The sequence below is a fragment of the Brachionichthys hirsutus genome, unplaced genomic scaffold (assembly GCF_040956055.1).
Source record: "Brachionichthys hirsutus isolate HB-005 unplaced genomic scaffold, CSIRO-AGI_Bhir_v1 contig_1028, whole genome shotgun sequence".
Lineage (NCBI taxonomy): Eukaryota > Metazoa > Chordata > Actinopteri > Lophiiformes > Brachionichthyidae > Brachionichthys > Brachionichthys hirsutus.
In genome coordinates this window covers 1-17,205 of record NW_027181059.1, presented here as the reverse complement: position 1 = coordinate 17,205, position 17,205 = coordinate 1, and the positions used below count along the sequence as shown (strand labels likewise).

The following is a 17,205-nucleotide window of genomic DNA, read 5'->3' as shown; positions in this document are numbered from 1 at the left end:
CATACTGGTGACGTCACTGCTGTTTTAATCTAGAAGGAATTTGTTTTTCTCATCTTCATTTCCAATATCTCAAGTTACATCACAGAAAGTATAGAAATGAAACCAACAATATAAAAACACACATTACACCGCGGTTGAGATACATTCTGTAATTGTTCGTGTTATAAAGTTTATTCAAAAAGATGTCTGACGCCATCTCTTCGCGCGCGCAGGCGTAAATGACGGGGGCAGCGCCATTTTGCCACTGAGCGCTGCTCTAGCTAGCCACTGAAGCTAGCTTACATACCGCGAAGCTGTTTCGGTCGTTTTTATTCATTTTATTTACTCGTTTCTATTCAGGTTGATTGATCAGACTCGTCCCATGTTCAAACCCGAACGTGAATCGATCTTCATCTGAGCATGGACGCAGAGGAAGACGACTTCCTGTCCGGGAGCCACTCCGGTAGCTGCTGCTTTGTTTCTATGTAGCGTTAGCGGTTAGCTAGCTAGACTTCAGACGCACAAGCACAACGTCGCTTTAAACTGTATTGATTCTCAATTTGTTCTATCAGTTCTGCATAGTTTGTTTGAGATGATGGTTGTTACCGAATCAAAGTTAGTGAAACATTAATTATCAGACATTTAGCAGATGATGCTAATAAAGATTTGTCTGTCTAAGTTCTCAGTCTTACCAGGTTTCCCTTTTCAAGAAGGGGGGCCCAAGCGGGGTCGGGGTCCCGGCCCCGCCCCCGCCCGGTCCCTGTGTGATCGAAGTCCAACCTGCTCCAGGTGCATGTTGGACTCGGGGCAGCGGCTGCGTAGGAGTGTTAGGGCTAGCTCCTCCAGACCGGGCCAGCATCGGTTGCCGTGGTGATCCAGCCTCTGAGGACAGTCTTCTGACCCACGATGTGTTTGTCCTGCTGTGTTTGGAGCAGACGATGGAGGAGGGACTCCAGTTCAGGATGAACACCACGAGTCAGACGGGGGGGAGATGAGGAGCGGCCATCGGTCAGAGGTCAGACACGTTTGTGGGCGTGGCCAGGTGGCGGCTGAAGGCCCGGCGCTTCGGTCTGTTCGTGTTCTGAGACGATCAACGTCTCGTTTGTCCCAACAGGATGAAGACGTCCCCACCGGCATGGAGACGGGCCGGGCGGCCGGCGGCTCAGACGGCGACCATCACCGAGGGGGAGACAGCGACTCGGACGGCGACGCCCCCGGCGTCGCCACGACGATAAGAGCGCCTCTGACGGCGACGCCCTCGGGCGTCGCCACGACGATAAGAGCGACTCTGACGGCGACGCCCCCGGGCATCACCACGATAAGAGCGACTCTGACGGCGACGCCCCCGGGCGTCACCACGACAAGAGCGACTCTGACGGCGACGCCCCCGGGCGTCACCACGACAAAGCGACTCTGACGGCGACGCCCCCGGGCGTCACCACGATAAGAGCGACTCTGACGGCGACGCCCCCGGGCGTCACCACGACAAGAGCGACTCTGACGGCGACGCCCCCGGGCGTCACCACGACAAGAGCGACTCTGACGGCGACGCCCCCGGGCGTCACCACGACAAGAGCGACTCTGACGGCGACGCCCCCGGGCGTCACCACGACGATAAGAGCGACTCGGACGTCGACGCCCCCGAGGTTCACCACGACGATAAAAGCGACTCTGATGGCGACGCCCCGGAGGTCGCCATGATGACAAAGGCGACGCCCCCGGGGTTCACCATGACGACATAAGCGACTCAGAGGCAGACGCTCCTCGGCCCGCCGAAAGCGAGGACAATGACGACTCCTCCTCTCTGGTCAAACGGCCAATGAGCAGATCGGAAAATGAGGAGTCACCTTCCAAACAGAGAGGGTCAGATTACGAGGAGGGGGCGGAGTCTCCTGCCAGAGGAAGGGGGGGCGGGTCCGACATGGAGGAGGGGGCGGCGTCTCCTGGACGGCGGTCTCACGCTGACGGTGACTCTGAGGCGGAGACGCCTGCCAGACGCAAGACGGCACACGAAGCCTGTGAGGAGGAGGAAGGAGGAGTGGGAGGGGCAGGGGGGGGGGCAGGAGGGGGGGGGTGGAAGGCTGTGTTGCAGTCTGACAGTGAAGATGATGGAGAGCATCAAAAGGGGAGCGAGCGGCGAGACAAAAGCGACGAGGACAAACTGGGTAACCCCCCCCCCCAGCTTCCTGTTTGGCAGGATGTTGGACATTCATCTCTGACGGTGTGTCCCCCCCCCGTTTACAGTGAAGAGGAAGAAGGCCGTCCTCTCAGACAGCGAGGAAGACAACGAGAGGACGGACAAACCAGGTAAGGCCGCCAGCGCTAAAGCTGAGCATTCTGGGTAAAGTCTTCAGGAAGCGAGGAGTAACGCGTCGCTGCTCCTCCTCCTCAGCGGCGAAGAGGAGCCGGGCCGTGTCCGACGACAGCGAGGGGGCGTCGGCCGGACCCGATGAGAGTCTCGCCGCCAAACTCCGAGAGCTCGGCTCGGACAGCGGCAGCGAGGAAGACGAGAGGACGAAGGCCACGGAGGAGAAGAAGGACGAGAAGGCGCTGTTCGGCAGCGACAGCGACTCCGGAGAGGACGACGAAGAGGAGTAAGCAACACGGCTCGTCTTCATCGCTTCAAGCTGCCACGCTGACCTTTGACCTTTGTGGTTCTTCCAGGAAAATGATAGCGGACATCTTTGGAGAGTCCGGAGACGAGGAAGACGAGGAGTTCACGGTGAGTGAGGCTAACCCGTAAACAGAGACTAGCGCCCCCTGCTGGTGTGGAGAGTTACCTCCTTGCTGCTCCCCTTGCAGGGCTTCAACCAGGAGGACCTGGAGGGGGACAAGGAGGAGTCCAACGCCAAGAAGACACAGGCTGTGGAGGCGGAGTCAGACTCTGATGAAGGCGTCGACCGCAGCGGCCAAGAGTAAGCAGTGCGCCCCCCCCCCCCCCCCCCGATGAGGCTCCTCCCTAGGGCGTTCAGTGACCGTTGGGATCTGTCTCTCTCCCTGTGTGTCTCTCTGTGTCTCTGTCTCTCTCTCTCTGTGTCTCTGTCTCTCTCTCTCTCTCTCTCTCTCTCTCTCCCTGTGTGTCTCTCTGTGTCTCTGTCTCTCTCTCTCTGTGTCTCTGTCTCTCCCTCTCTCTCTCTCTCTGTGTGTGTCTCTCTGTGTCTCTGTCTCTCTCTCTCTCTCTCTCTCTCTCTCCCTGTCTCTCTCTCTGTGTCTCTGTCTCTCCCTCTCTCTCTCTCTCTCTCTGTGTGTCTCTGTCTCTCTCTCTCTGTGTCTCTGTCTCTCCCTCTCTCTCTCCCTCTGTGTGTGTCTCTCTGTGTCTCTGTCTCTGTCTCTCTCTCTCTCTCTCTCTGTGTGTGTGTCTCTTTCTCCCTCTCTCTCTCTCTCTGTGTGTGTGTCTCTTTCTCCCTGTCTCTCTCTCTCTCTCTCTCTCCCTGTCTCTCTCTCTCAGCACCAGCTTCATGTCCGACTTCGACATCATGCTCGCCAGGAGGAAAGCGTTGAACAGCAAGAGGCGGCGCCATCGAGACGGCGGGACCTTCATCAGCGACGCGGACGACGTCGTCAGCGCCATGATCAGCAAGATGAACGAGGCTGCCGAGGTCTGGCCTCCGAGTGTCTCTGTCCTCTGAGCGTCTCCGTCCTCTGAGCGTCTCCGTCCTCCGAGTGTCTCCTCCGTGTGTCTCCGTCCTCTGAGCGTCTCCGTCCTCTGAGTGTCTCCGTCATCTGAGCGTCTCCGTCCTCTGAGCGTCTCCGTCCTCTGAGTGTCTCCGTCATCTGAGCGTCTCCGTCCTCTGAGCGTCTCCGTCCTCTGAGTGTCTCCTCCGTGTGTCTCCGTCCTCTGAGCGTCTCCGTCCTCTGAGTGTCTCCGTCCTCTGAGCGTCTCCGTCCTCCGAGTGTCTCCTCCGTCCTCCGAGTGTCTCCTCCGTGTGTCTCCGTCCTCTGAGTGTCTCCGTCCTCTGAGCGTCTCCGTCCTCTGAGCGTCTCCGTCCTCTGAGCGTCTCCGTCCTCTGAGCGTCTCCGTCCTCTGAGCGTCTCCGTCCTCTGAGCGTCTCCGTCCTCTGAGCGTCTCCGTCCTCTGAGCGTCTCCGTCCTCTGAGTGTCTCCTCCGTCCTCTGAGCGTCTCCGTCCTCTGAGCGTCTCCGTCCTCTGAGCGTCTCCGTCCTCTGAGTGTCTCCTCCGTCCTCTGAGCGTCTCCGTCCTCTGAGCGTCTCCGTCCTCTGAGTGTCTCCTCCGTCCTCTGAGCGTCTCCGTCCTCTGAGCGTCTCCGTCCTCTGAGTGTCTCTGTCCTCTGTAACAGGAGGACAGAATGCTGAACAGCAGCAAGAAGCCGGCGCTGAAGAAGCTCACGCTGCTGCCGCACGTCGTCATGCACCTGAAGAAGTAAGAAGGCTTCTGATTGGCTGATCTCTATCGCTGTCCTGGGGCTTTGGTCTCAGGTGTCACGGTGCCGTTTGTCCCTCAGGCAGGACTTGAAGGAGACGTTCATCGACAGCGGCGTGATGACGGCCATTAAGGAGTGGATCAGTCCGCTCCCGGATAAATCCCTCCCCGCGCTCCGGATCAGGGAGGAGCTTCTCAGGATCCTCCAGGAGGTGAGTGTCTCCTGAGGACGGGCGGGGCTCCGGGCTCCGTGTCTGAGGCCGTGTCTCGCGCCGTGTGTCCTCGTCCAGCTGCCCAGCGTGAGTCAGGACACCCTGAAGCACAGCGGCATCGGCCGGGCCGTCATGTTCCTGTACAAACACCCCAAAGAGTCCCGGTCCAACAAGGAGCTCGCCCTCAAGCTCATCAGTAAGCGCCGGCCCGCCGTCCCGCCGGCCCTCCGTCCCTCCGGCCAGCCCGTGGACACTGAACCTTCTCATCTCTCGTCCAGACGAGTGGTCGCGGCCCATCTTCGGACTGACGTCCAACTACAAAGGGATGACGAGGGAGGAGCGCCAGCAGAGAGACCTGGACCAGCAGATGCCCCAGAGGAGACGCTTGAGGTACCGGCACGATCTGGAACCAGTCAGCGGGTCTGGATCCGGGTTCCGTGGATCCGGGTTCCCCGAGTGAACTCGGACGGGTCTGGATCCGGGTTCCCCGAGTGAACTCGGACAGGTCTGGATCCGGGTTCCCCGAGTGAACTCGGACGGGTCTGGATCCGGGTTCCCCGAGTGGACTCGGACGGTTCTGAAAGGCTCACTAACCCTCCGAGGTGGAGGATGCTAATGTTAGCATGGGGCGTGTCCGTTCACCGGGGCGTCTCTCTCCTTGTCTTTAGTTCTGGGGGACAGACGCCTCGCCGGGACCTGGAGAAACAGCTGACCGGGGAGGAAAAGTAAGTCCAATGTCCTCGCTCAAAGTGAAGACGGCGACTCTCACCGAGCGCCTCCTCCCACAGAGCGCTGCGACCCGGCGACCCCGGGTTCTGCGCCAGGGCCCGGGTTCCGATGCCCTCCAACAAAGACTACGTGGTCCGACCCAAGTGGAACGTAGAAATGGAGTCCAGCAGGGTGAGTCCGCGGCGTACCGTGATGTTTAAAACACTGGGGGGCAGCAGAGACTGTTTAGCATTGATGCTAGCAGAGGCTCGGTCACTAGCTGCGCTGTGATTGGTCCTCTGTAGAGCGGCTACAGGAAGGGCCTCAGCCTGCTGGAGAAGCACAAGCGCCGCTTCGCTGAGCGCAGGAAAATCAAGCGTCCGCAGGGAGCGGTCAAGATCAGCATAGAGGGGAACAGGATGCCCCTGTAGTTCCTACTGCTGTCCTGCAGGGGGGGCAGTAAGTCCTGCATGGTATGATGGTGATGGGGCTGTCGAACATTAACCCCTTCTGACCCGCTCCAGGATGTTAGACAAAACAACAGACGTCCAATCAGAATCAAGCAGGGTCGCTTTTCAAGCTAACAAATGCTGCTTGGCTGCTGGAAACCTCCTGATTGGTTGAATCTGACCCGTTCTTCAAACCCTCCTCCTCGCCACCTGAGACAGCTAGCATTAGCAGCTAGCACACCTGCTGAACTTAAACTATTGTTATAGCTTAATAAGGATTTAGCTAAGTTAGCCTCACTCTAAAAGGTTCTGTAGCATTAACCTATGTTAGCAATCATCCACATTAGCATTAGCATTCCAGACACACTGACTCCTCAAAATAAAACAAGCCAGCTGAGCTAGCTACCATTAGCAGCTGATGTACATTGAGGTCATGCAGACTGCTGATGTTGTTAGCTAGTGTTAGCATTCCGCTGCATTACTTTCATCTCGTAATAATATTGTTTTTGGTATTGATTCTCCTTCGTTTTTTAAATATCACACATGTCTTAAAACTAACACAGTGTAAGCTAATGTTAGCCATCGTTAGCGTGAACCAACCGCCTCCATCAGGTCACGTCTGGAGCTACTGGTTCAGGGGCTGCTTCTTTCGATTTCTGGGGGGTTGGTGATGAAGCTTCTCAGCAGGTGGTCCCCTCTGAGGATTTGAGTTCTTCCTGTGCATGAGATGAGTCTGGAGAAGGGAAGCGTTAAATGGCGATGAAACACGGGCTAAAGTGCTCACAACAAACAAACAAGACCAAAAGGACTTGTTTGTGATTCGTGAAGTGTTTCCTCGGCCCTTTGACAGGGAGGCGGCTCATGAGCACGTTAGCCTCTCTAGCTTCCTGCCTTTAAAGCGCTCTCTCTCGCTCTCTCTCTCTGCAGGGGCCGATGAAGAAGGGTTTGTCCCGCGTCGATAAACAGATGCGTAGATTCGCTGACATCCGTCGCCTGACGAAGCCGGGTCACGCCGTTAAAATCAGCGTGGAAGGAAACCGGATGCCGCTCTGACTTTAACCTTTAACCTCCGTGGGATTTATTCCCTCCTTCCTCCTCAGGTCCAGGTCCGCCTCAAGGGCTGCAGGAACGGGAATGTCTGTCTGTCATAGGAACGCCTCTGCCTGCTGAGCTGTTAGCTAATAGCTACGTTAGCGCTAACCTCAAACGACTGCTGATGTTATCTGGTCAGCAAAACTACAATGCTAGCTTGTATTGTCAGTTAGCTGTTGGCTTTTCCCCAAATCCATATTTTAGCAAACAATATTAACACGTCTTCATCTTCGCAGGGTTGTGAATTTTAGCATTATGCTAACTGTACTAGCCAACTAAGATAGCAAATATTAGCTGTTAAAGTTTTGGGGCTAATACAGAACAACACAACACCAGGTCATCAGCTAGCCCCATTAGCCTCATCGCTAAACCAGGTCATCAGCTAGCCCCATTAGCCTCATCGCTAAACCAGGTCATCAGCTAGCCCCATTAGCCTCATCGCTAAACCAGGTCATCAGCTAGCCCCATTAGCCTCATCGCTAAACCAGGTCATCAGCTAGCCCCATTAGCCTCATCGCTAAACCAGGTCATCAGCTAGCCCCATTAGCTTCATCGCTAAACCAGGAACTGATGTCACTTCAACCACTAAAGATAAAAATCTGGGCGCGAGGTTTGAGTCGGAGCTCGCCTGAGGATCTTTGTACGGTATTTTTGAACAGAAGGTGTGGCCACGCCCCCGTGTCCCTCTGCTTCTGTCGTAGCTGATCCGATGGATGGGATGGTGTCAGACTGGGCGTGTTGGATATGTTCACCTGTCTGTCTTTTCTTAATAAAGATTCAAACGCACCTCTGGGCTCCGAACCTTTGTCTGCAGCTGGTTTCTGCTCGAGTTCAAAGCGACTCTTAACTCTTTGTCGGCTGACGAGGACATCGACCGAGCCGCGGGGACACTTCCTGTGTGTTCTGACCTCAGCGAGCCGGACTCCGGCGCCGTCGGTGCTGCTGAGTGACGGAGAGGAGCAAACGTCTCCAGGACGGCGCCTGAAAATCAATATCAGCTGATCAAAACAGACGAATCACGATGATCAAAGAAGAAGAACCAGCTGGACCGAAGACGCTTCGGTTCTGAGAGGCCGGGCGGGAGCTTAGACAAAGGGACCGACGTCACCTAGGCAACCAGACTCCCCCGGAGTATTAGCATAATGCTAATGGTAGCATCACCTCACCCCAGGGTGGGGGCGGGGCAACAACACTTCATATTATGCATGCTAACGACTCCAGAGGTGTCAGGTTTCATGACTGCCAGTGACATCACTTCCTGTGTTTCGTCGTCAGGACCATTTCATGTTAGGAACAGTAATGGGTCCGGGTCAGGGTAGAACCCGACGGTACCGGTGACGTCCACCCGGTCAGCAACCCCTGAAACCACCGTAGGGACCTGGGCGGGACCTTCAGGGACACTCAGGGACCTGGGACCTTCAGGGACCTGGGCGGGACCTTCAGGGACCTGGGACACTCGGGAACCCTTTCACCGGACTGTCCTTACGACCCGGTGTCTGATGGTCCAGTCCAGCATTAACCTGTTCGATCAGACGTGATGTCGTCTTCTGGGTCAGGTGGTCCGACTCGGCTCCGACTCGGCTCCCGGGCCGAGGTGAAGGCAGCAACTTGACCCGAGGCGGCGCCGGATGATGACCTGGACTGCGTGCCAGAGGACATTGGATGTTGGACAGACGGCTCAGGTTAGAAAGACGACACCGCAGCAAACGTTTGAATAGACGTTCAGAAATGTGTAAATGTGGCCAACGTGAAACCCGAGAGGCCCGTCTGCTACCTGCTCAGGTACAATCAGGCCCGGAACCGGAGAACAAACGGATCCCGAGGCCCTGGAGAGGTTTCTGAGTCCACCAATCAGCACGCTTCCTCCCAACACCTGAAGAAGAGTCGTTGAGTTTGGATCGGGTTTCGGTCCTGAAGCTGAGCTGGAATCTGAAACTAATCCTCGCCGACCGCCGACCGCCACGCCCCGATGATCCAGACGCCACGCTGGAAACAGAGTAATCAGATTACTTCCCTCAGCAGATGGAGGATCTGGACTGATCGATCAGATTATTGATCAAACAGAGACCAGCTTTTATTCCGTCTCCAGGACGGGACTTTCTGATTGGACTAGGTGAGACAGAGGACATGATGGACGGTTGTCCCGGGTGTCGTCCTACCTCCACCACCAGTCTCCATGCTGATTGGCTCCTGTGACGCAGCAGCATCAGGTGACCACACCTGAGTGCCGGATCCATCGGGTTCCAAACAAACAAACAAGCAAACGTCCCACGGCCCGGTTCCGATCCAGAATGTTCCGACACGCCTCTATGCTGTGAACCAATCACAGGCCTGCCTCCGTCTGTCTGGATGTCCAGCAGAGAGCAGGCAGGTCCAACAAATCCTGCCGTCCGTCCCCCTGTCATTAGGATCCCAGCGGGGGGGCTGACATCTGTCCTGCTGAACCTGCCTTACAGCAGCAGGTAGCGCCCCCTGCAGGGTCATCAGGCTGTTTAACGTCTGCCCCGTTAACTGGCGTCCACCAAACCCGTCCTGGAGTCATGTCACAAAGTCAATCCCAGAGACAAAACACTTCTGGAGACATGTTCTACTTTAAAGCCTTTAAAGTAACGCAGTCCCCAGACATCAAGCAGATGCTGCAGGACAGCGTCCCTCATGTCTGTCTCAAACAGATGCTGCAGGACAGCGTCCCTCATTTCTGTCTCAAACAGATGCTGCAGGACAGCGTCCCTCATGTCTGTCTCAAACAGATGCTGCAGGACAGCGTCCCTCATTTCTGTCTCAAACAGATGCTGCAGGACAGCGTCCCTCATGTCTGTCTCAAACAGATGCTGCAGGACAGCGTCCCTCATGTCTGTCTCAAACAGATGCTGCAGGACAGCATCCCTCTTTTCTGTCTCAAACAGATGCTGCAGGACAGCGTCCCTCATTTCTGTCTCAAACAGATGCTGCAGGACAGCATCCCTCTTTTCTGTCTCAAACAGATGCTGCAGGACAGCGTCCCTCTTTTCTGTCTCAAACAGATGCTGCAGGACAGCGTCCCTCATGTCTGTCTCAAACAGATGCTGCAGGACAGCGTCCCTCATTTCTGTCTCAAACAGATGCTGCAGGACAGCGTCCCTCATGTCTGTCTCAAACAGATGCTGCAGGACAGCGTCCCTCATTTCTGTCTCAAACAGATGCTGCAGGACAGCGTCCCTCATTTCTGAAGCTGAAACTAAGGTCATTGCGTGCAGCAGTGAATGTGTATGCACGTGCACGCACATCATGTGCACGTTCGCCCTCTGTGACATCACAGGTTTCTGCCAGACGCGTTTCCGTAGAAACAGAACTACTCAGGACTGACTGGGTGGTTTTGGGTCGGCCCAGAACCTCCACGCCCCCGGAGCAGGGACGTCCAGCACCGCTGCCTGGCTCAAAGGCACCGCAGCGTGAATCCGCTTCACTCAATCACACCAGCTGGAGCTGCAGAGGGTCGTAATCCGCCGCCCGGGGTGGGTTCTGGCAGCTCAGCAGGTCGCCTAGCAACAGAGACACATTCAGAGGAGGCGAGAGGACGGCCTGCCCTGAACACCGCAGGAAACCGCTGCGGGTGCAGGAGCTTTACCAGGTCATGGTCCCATGTCCATGTCCAGGTGTAGTCTCCATGTCCAGGTCTAGTCTCCATGTCCATGTCCAGGTGTAGTCTCCATGTCCAGGTCTAGTCTCCATGTCCAGGTCTAGCCTCCATGTCCATGTCCAGGTCTAGTCTCCATGTCCAGGTGTAGTCTCCATGTCCATGTCCAGGTGTAGCTTTGACCTCGTTGCCGTCTCTCCCCGTCCTCAAGCCTGCCACCGTCCAGAATGTCCTGCGTCCCTGCTGCTGTCTGACATGCTGAGGGCCCCCGGCAGAGATTAGCCCCCCCCCCCCCCCCCCAGAAGACTTAACCAGCCACAAAAGTCAAATATAATGGGCAGCCAGTGTCCCACAGGGGGGGACAGGGGGACAAACGTCTGGCGGACATTAGCAGCGGTCCTGGCCTCTCCTTAGTGACTTGGTTCTGGCATGGTGTCAGATTACAGATGAACGAACCCAATCAATCAGTGAGCCCTGATCAGCTGATAATCATCAATATGTCAATACTGTCAATATGAACATCTGATCAATAAAGCTGCTGCAGTACTGGACCGAACCATTAATCAGGACCGTTCACTGGACCGAACCATTAATCAGGACCGTTCACTGGACCGAACCATTAATCAGGACCGTTCACTGGACCGAACCATTAATCAGGACAGGACTTCGAGCGTGTTAACACGTCCGGACCGGAGTCCGGAGTTTTTCTGTCATTATGACGTCACATGACAGCTCGGAATGAGCCGAAAGAGAACCGGCAGCGTCAGCAGCGCGGTCCTACCAGCTGATTGGACGCGCGCGCGCGCGCTCTCCTACCTGTCCTCGGGAGCTGCAGGTTTATTCAGTTCTCCGGGTCCTCAGCTCCACATCACGGTCTCAACGCGGCTTCTCAACCCGGTCCTGACGTCATCCCGAGCAGCCTGAAGACGAGGACCAGCATCCTCCGTGAGTTCAGCGTCTGTCTCAGATAATCGATGATCGATGCGCGTGCACGTGACTGACGGAGGTCGGAGTTTTTACCGCAGCCGCGTGACGTTAGTTCGAGGTTTTGGTGAGAGACAGGTGGAAAGATGAGCATCCAGAACCTTTAGAACTCTATTCATCCAGAACTCTACTCATCCAGCACCTTTAGAACTCTATTCATCCAGAACCTTTAGAACTCTATTCATCCAGAACCTTTAGAACACTACTCATCCAGCACCTTTAGAACTCTATTCATCCAGAACCTTTAGAACACTACTCATCCAGAACCTTTAGAACTCTATTCATCCAGAACTCTACTCATCCAGCACCTTTAGAACTCTATTCATCCAGAACCTTTAGAACTCTATTCATCCAGTACCTTTAGAAATCTATTCATCCAGAACCTTTAGAACTCTACTCATCCAGCACCTTTAGAACTCTATTCATCCAGAACCTTTAGAACTCTATTCATCCAGTACCTTTAGAAATCTATTCATCCAGAACCTTTAGAACTCTACTCATCCAGCACCTTTAGAACTCTATTCATCCAGAACCTTTAGAACTCTATTCATCCAGAACCTTTAGAACACTACTCATCCAGAACTCTACTCATCCAGTACCTTTAGAACTCTATTCATCCAGAACCTTTAGAACACTACTCATCCAGAACTCTACTCATCCAGCACCTTTAGAACTCTACTCATCCAGTACCTTTAGAACTCTATTCATCCAGAACCTTTAGAACTCTACTCATCCAGAATCTTTAGAACACTACTCATCCAGAACTCTACTCATCCAGCACCTTTAGAACTCTACTCATCCAGTACCTTTAGAACTCTATTCATCCAGAACCTTTAGAACTCCACTCATCCAGAACCTTTAGAACTCTATTCATCCAGAACCTTTAGAACTCTACTCATCCAGCACCTTTAGAACTCTATTCATCCAGAACCTTTAGAACTCTACTCATCCAGAACTCTACTCATCCAGCACCTTTAGAACTCTATTCATCCAGAACCTTTAGAACTCTACTCATCCAGCACCTTTAGAACTCTACTCATCCAGTACCTTTAGAACTCTATTCATCCAGAACCTTTAGAACTCTATTCATCAAGAACCTTTAGAACTCTACTCATCCAGAACTCTACTCATCCAGTACCTTTAGAACTCTATTCATCCAGAACCTTTAGAACTCTATTCATCAAGAACCTTTAGAACTCTACTCATCCAGAACTCTACTCATCCAGAACCTTTAGAACTCTACTCATCCAGCACCTTTAGAACTCTACTCATCCAGTACCTTTAGAACTCTATTCATCCAGAACCTTTAGAACTCTATTCATCCAGAACCTTTAGAACTCTACTCATCCAGTACCTTTAGAACTCTATTCATCCAGCACCTTTAGAACTCTATTCATCCAGAACCTTTAGAACTCTACTCATCCAGAACTCTATTTATCCAGAACCTTTAGAACTCTACTCATCCAGTACCTTTAGAACTCTATTCATCCAGCACCTTTAGAACTCTATTCATCCAGTACCTTTAGAACTCTATTCATCCAGAACCTTTAGAACTCTACTCATCCAGAACTCTATTCATCCAGAACCTTTAGAACTCTACTCATCCAGAACTCTATTCATCCAGAACCTTTAGAACTCTTCTCAGTACATGAAACCATGGGATTCACCATGATGGCTCTGATCCGATAGGACCTGGTCCTGCTTGTGGTCCAGATGGTCCAGATCTATGGTCCAATCAGCTGATCACCTTCAGCGCACGACGCCAGCTGCCGCCTCCTTTTCAGTCGCTAACAAATTCTCCTCGTCTCTGTTTGAGGGACTCCTCCTCCTCTTCCTCACCACCACCTCCAGGTGGGGTTTCCATGGAAACCCTGGCCTCCATTTGGACCGGTGACCACAGTGACCTCGGACCCAACCCGCCCGCTACATGGGGTAAGGATGCTGCAGATAGTACTACAGTAGCGAGGTACTGCAACAACAGGACAACCAGACAGGAGAACACGTCACCATGGCAACCGGCTGCAAATAAACAACCAGCGGTGGTCTTCAGCGGTTCTTAACATTAATAAAATCTTCAACCTTGTGAAGATAAACGAGGACGAGTCACTCCCCATTGGTTGAAATATTTGACCCCGCCCATTGTTTTGCACTAAGGGCTTTTAATGGAAAGTATTCGAGTACTCTGAAGGTAACTGAGTACTTGCTTCCTAGAGTCTGGTGGAGCCCCCCCTGCTGGCCGGGTGTGGTCGGAGCAGCTTCACCTCCAGAGGAACCAACAGGGACCGTCTCAGCTCGGTCCGGTTCTGGTTCTGACTTTATCCCAGCTTCAGGAGACGCTGCTGCAGAGAGAGGAGGAGGTGGCCCGCCTCCAGGAGGAGAACCACAAACTCAGAGGGTTCCTCAACTCGTCAAAGGTTGGTTGACCCCCACCTCCCACCTGGTGTCAGGGGGGAGGGAGCAGAGGTTCGGGCTCCTCTCCTCTCAAGCGTTTTGTACCGTGGTTTCCCGCCTGGTTCTGATTGGCTGGTTCTCCTCTCAGAGACATCCTGCTGACGGGAGGAGGAAGAGGAAGAGGAAGAGGAACATCGAACATTTCCAGAACCTCAGAACTTCCCGGCCGGTCAGCAAGAAGGTCTGCAGGAACCTTGCTGCCGAGTTCTGCTCCAAGACCACCGAGACATGTTCCACCCCAGAACCAAACCTGGACCTTTGGGTTCTACGGACGCTCGGACTGAAGGACAGGGACACAATTGACACCTCCAACGGGTCCTGGTCCTCCTCCTCCTCATCACAGCAATGCAGCAGGAGCAGCTCCTTCGACTCCTCCTGCAGCTCCTCTACTCCGTCTCCTGTCCACAGATTTATGATCCGTGCTGCTGAGGGACAGAACTGTTGGACACTGGGTTCGGGTCAGCGCTACGACTTCTCTGCGGCTAGGCTAGCCAGACAGCATGAAGCTCCTGAAGCTCCGCCCCAAAAAGAACTAAGAACAGCAGAGTTCTGTCCGGGACCGGTCCAAACACAAGCAGCCCACTGGTCTCCCAACAAAATCCAGTTCAGTCCACCACCCGCCTCGTCTTCCAGTCCCTTTATGAACCGGTTGACATCCGTCTCCGCCTCGTCAGCGAGATGTCGTCCACCTAGCATCCGCAAAGATCTGGCCTTTAGCATGTCCATTAGCCCATCCAGCAGCGTCAGGACCCACAGCTTCCCCCACGGGCAGGCCTTCGTCAGGAAGGACCCAGACGGGAAGTGGAACTTCACCTGGTTGCCCAGACGACCACCAAAGGAACATCATGGTGCGAGCGCAACCGCGTGCTAACAAACAGGAAGTGGTTTAGAGCCCTCGACCGGCAGGTGTCCAGGTGATTCTGTGATTGGTGAGCCCCCTAGTGGCCGGAGGACAGCTCAGTGAATTACGGAATTAAGGAACACTCATTGAGATGTTGAAGACGTTTTAGCCATTGAGCAAATGAATAAAAAGCTTCTTGAATATTTCTGCCGCCTAACTCAGAAATGTAAACTGAGCCCACTAAACTTTGCTAGCTAGTAGCATAGGAAGCAGGTCGTTAGCTAGTTAGCTTAGCTGGCAGCTTGACTTTTCACACTTTAGTTCTGTTTTCTTCCTGTCTGAACCTGAACACTTCCTGTTTGTACCTGAACACTTCCTGTCTGAACCTGAACACTTCCTGTCTGAACCTGAACACTTCCTGCCTGAACCTGAACACTTCCTGTTTGAACCTGAACACTTCCCATCTGAACCTGGACTCTTCCTGTCTGAACCTGAACACTTCCCGTCTGAACCTGAACACTTCCTGTTTGAACCTGAACACTTCCTGTTTGAACCTGATCACTTCTTGTTTGAAACTGAACACTTCCTGTCTGAACCTGATCACTTCTTGTTTGAAACTGAACACTTCCTGTCTGAACCTGAACACTTCCTGTCTGAACCTGAACACTTTAAACGCTTTATTTGGTTTAAAGCCTCAATGGTTTTTACACATGGGCATGAAAAGAGTTGTTTGTTTGCTGCCACATCAAAGAAACAACAATCAGATGTCATAGCAACGATGACGATGACATCACTGAGGTCACGCTGTTTCAGGATGATGTCATGTTTTCATACGGAGAACTGAATGGCGACTGAAGGATAGAATTTAAACATTTCCTGCATGAAATCATTAGATTTTAGTAACAGTCGAGTACAAATAAATTAATTTAAAACATTCTGAAACAAACAAACCATCAAACATACTTTTGGCCATGTGAGGTCATCTCTATGCCCCGCCCACCCAAGCTGGTTGTCATGACGCTGCTGTAGAAACAAAGTTAAGCAGGAAAACGTTCCTCCTTGACCTGCAGTCTGACGCCTCTTCATCTCCGTTACAAGTGAAACCAGTTAGACCCCCCTCCCCACCAGCTAACCATCGTGGGGTTTCTTCTCCCTGGGGGGGTCCGGGCCCGGCCCGGGGTCTCCCAAGAGCGGGACGGGGCCGTGGCGGTCCGACGGCGCCGGCCCTCTAATGACAAGGTAGGCCCGGCTGCAGCTGTCCGACAGATTGAGGCCCTTTCAGGCAGGACGGGGGGGGGGGGGGGGGGGGGCTCGGAGTCTGGCAGGAATGTCGGGGCGGGGCCGATCGGGATCACAAGCTGCTGGCGGCCGGAGTACCGGCTCATTAAAGAGGCCGGCCCGACTGAAACACGATCCGGGGAACGGGTTCAGAACCCAACAGCTTGGCTCACGTCAACACACCGGCCCATTTCAGCCCCCCCACCTGAAAGGGGCCAGAGCTCAGGTTACACCTGCCGTCAAACAACCAATCCTCCGTGAGGAGGCGGAGCCGACGGCGGCTCAAACTCAACCCGGAGTTTCACCAGAATTCCTCCAAATCAGAGGAGAAACCTGATCCGGGTCAGAACCTCCCGATTCATATCCAATTAGGCCTTATTGATCGGTCTCTCCAGTAATCAGCTGATCGGCGTGAGGATGATGATGGACCCTTCTACGCTGCTGCTGACCTCTGACCTCCGGGCGGTGCCGAGGGGATTCGGGAGCGGGTTTAGAAGCCGAACCGCACCGACCCCAGACCAGGTGTTTGTGCAGGTAAACAGGAAGTAGCACACGCTTCATGGGAACATTCAACTTCTGGAAAACAACCGCTCAGGATTCGGTTTCTCCTGCGGATCAAATAACGGCGGTCGCGTGTTCTAAGCGTGTGCAGCATGCAAGTCGACCAACACGCCTCCGCTGTGGCCCGACGCCACCTGGCCGTGTCCGAACACACACACGCACACGCACACCTGGTCTAACCAGCTCAACCAGTCCAGGGCTGGGTCACGCCCACAGCAGTGTCCCAGCTGACGTGGACGCCACCTGAGTGATGTCATAAAGGTCATACCTGAGGTGACCAATCCTTAACGCAGGAGAAAGGGAAACCAGACACTGACACCTGCTGCTCACCTGAGAACAGCAGGTGGAGGCAGGACTTCAAAATACATCTCTTAACATGTACGTACCCAACCTCAGCGTCTTCATCTCCGCCCCTTCTAGCTCCGCCTCCTGTCTCACGTTTACGGGCTTTCTGGGCGTCGTAGTTCTGCTAAAACATATTCTGCTTCAGGTGAGGTCAGCTGATTGACCTCACCTGTGAGCCAGTCCGGAACGATGTGTTCAGGACACCTGGGAACATCCGGACTCTGATAACGGGGACACGGTGGACGTGGAGACACCCCGGGGACACTCCAGGAGGATGCGGAGGAGCCGCTTGTCCGTCTTTAAACGTCA

At 54.0% G+C, this 17,205-nt stretch overlaps 2 protein-coding genes across 2 annotated transcripts; both read left to right on the top strand.

Annotated features, from left to right (window-relative positions):
- Window positions 1–399: 399 nt before the first annotated feature.
- LOC137917145 (protein IWS1 homolog) lies at window positions 400–7,606 on the top strand. The gene is made up of 16 exons (XM_068760033.1): window positions 400–442; window positions 915–987; window positions 1,066–1,184; window positions 1,689–2,144; window positions 2,224–2,286; window positions 2,372–2,573; window positions 2,644–2,701; window positions 2,782–2,894; window positions 3,428–3,578; window positions 4,277–4,359; window positions 4,442–4,571; window positions 4,650–4,767; window positions 4,850–4,961; window positions 5,240–5,296; window positions 5,360–5,471; window positions 6,656–7,606. The coding sequence occupies exons 1-16, from the start codon at window positions 400–402 to the stop codon at window positions 6,779–6,781; spliced, it is 2,016 nt and encodes a 671-aa protein (XP_068616134.1). The 3' UTR covers window positions 6,782–7,606.
- Window positions 7,607–13,282: 5,676 nt separating this feature from the next.
- On the top strand, window positions 13,283–14,719 carry LOC137917146 (geminin coiled-coil domain-containing protein 1-like; the record flags this gene model as incomplete). Its single annotated transcript, XM_068760034.1, has 3 exons — window positions 13,283–13,352; window positions 13,632–13,834; window positions 13,960–14,719. Coding segments are annotated over exons 1-3 (1,033 nt in total), but the record flags the coding sequence as incomplete, so codon positions are not given.
- Window positions 14,720–17,205: the final 2,486 nt, after the last annotated feature.

Bases quoted from the DNA above. Each gene is read 5' to 3' on its own strand.
- LOC137917145 (XM_068760033.1), top strand. From the start codon at position 400: ATGGACGCAGAGGAAGACGACTTCCTGTCCGGGAGCCACTCCG. The intron at 2,287-2,371 runs GTAAGGCCGCCA...CCTCCTCCTCAG, and splicing joins CGAGAGGACGGACAAACCAG to CGGCGAAGAGGAGCCGGGCC. The intron at 4,572-4,649 runs GTGAGTGTCTCC...GTCCTCGTCCAG, and splicing joins TTCTCAGGATCCTCCAGGAG to CTGCCCAGCGTGAGTCAGGA.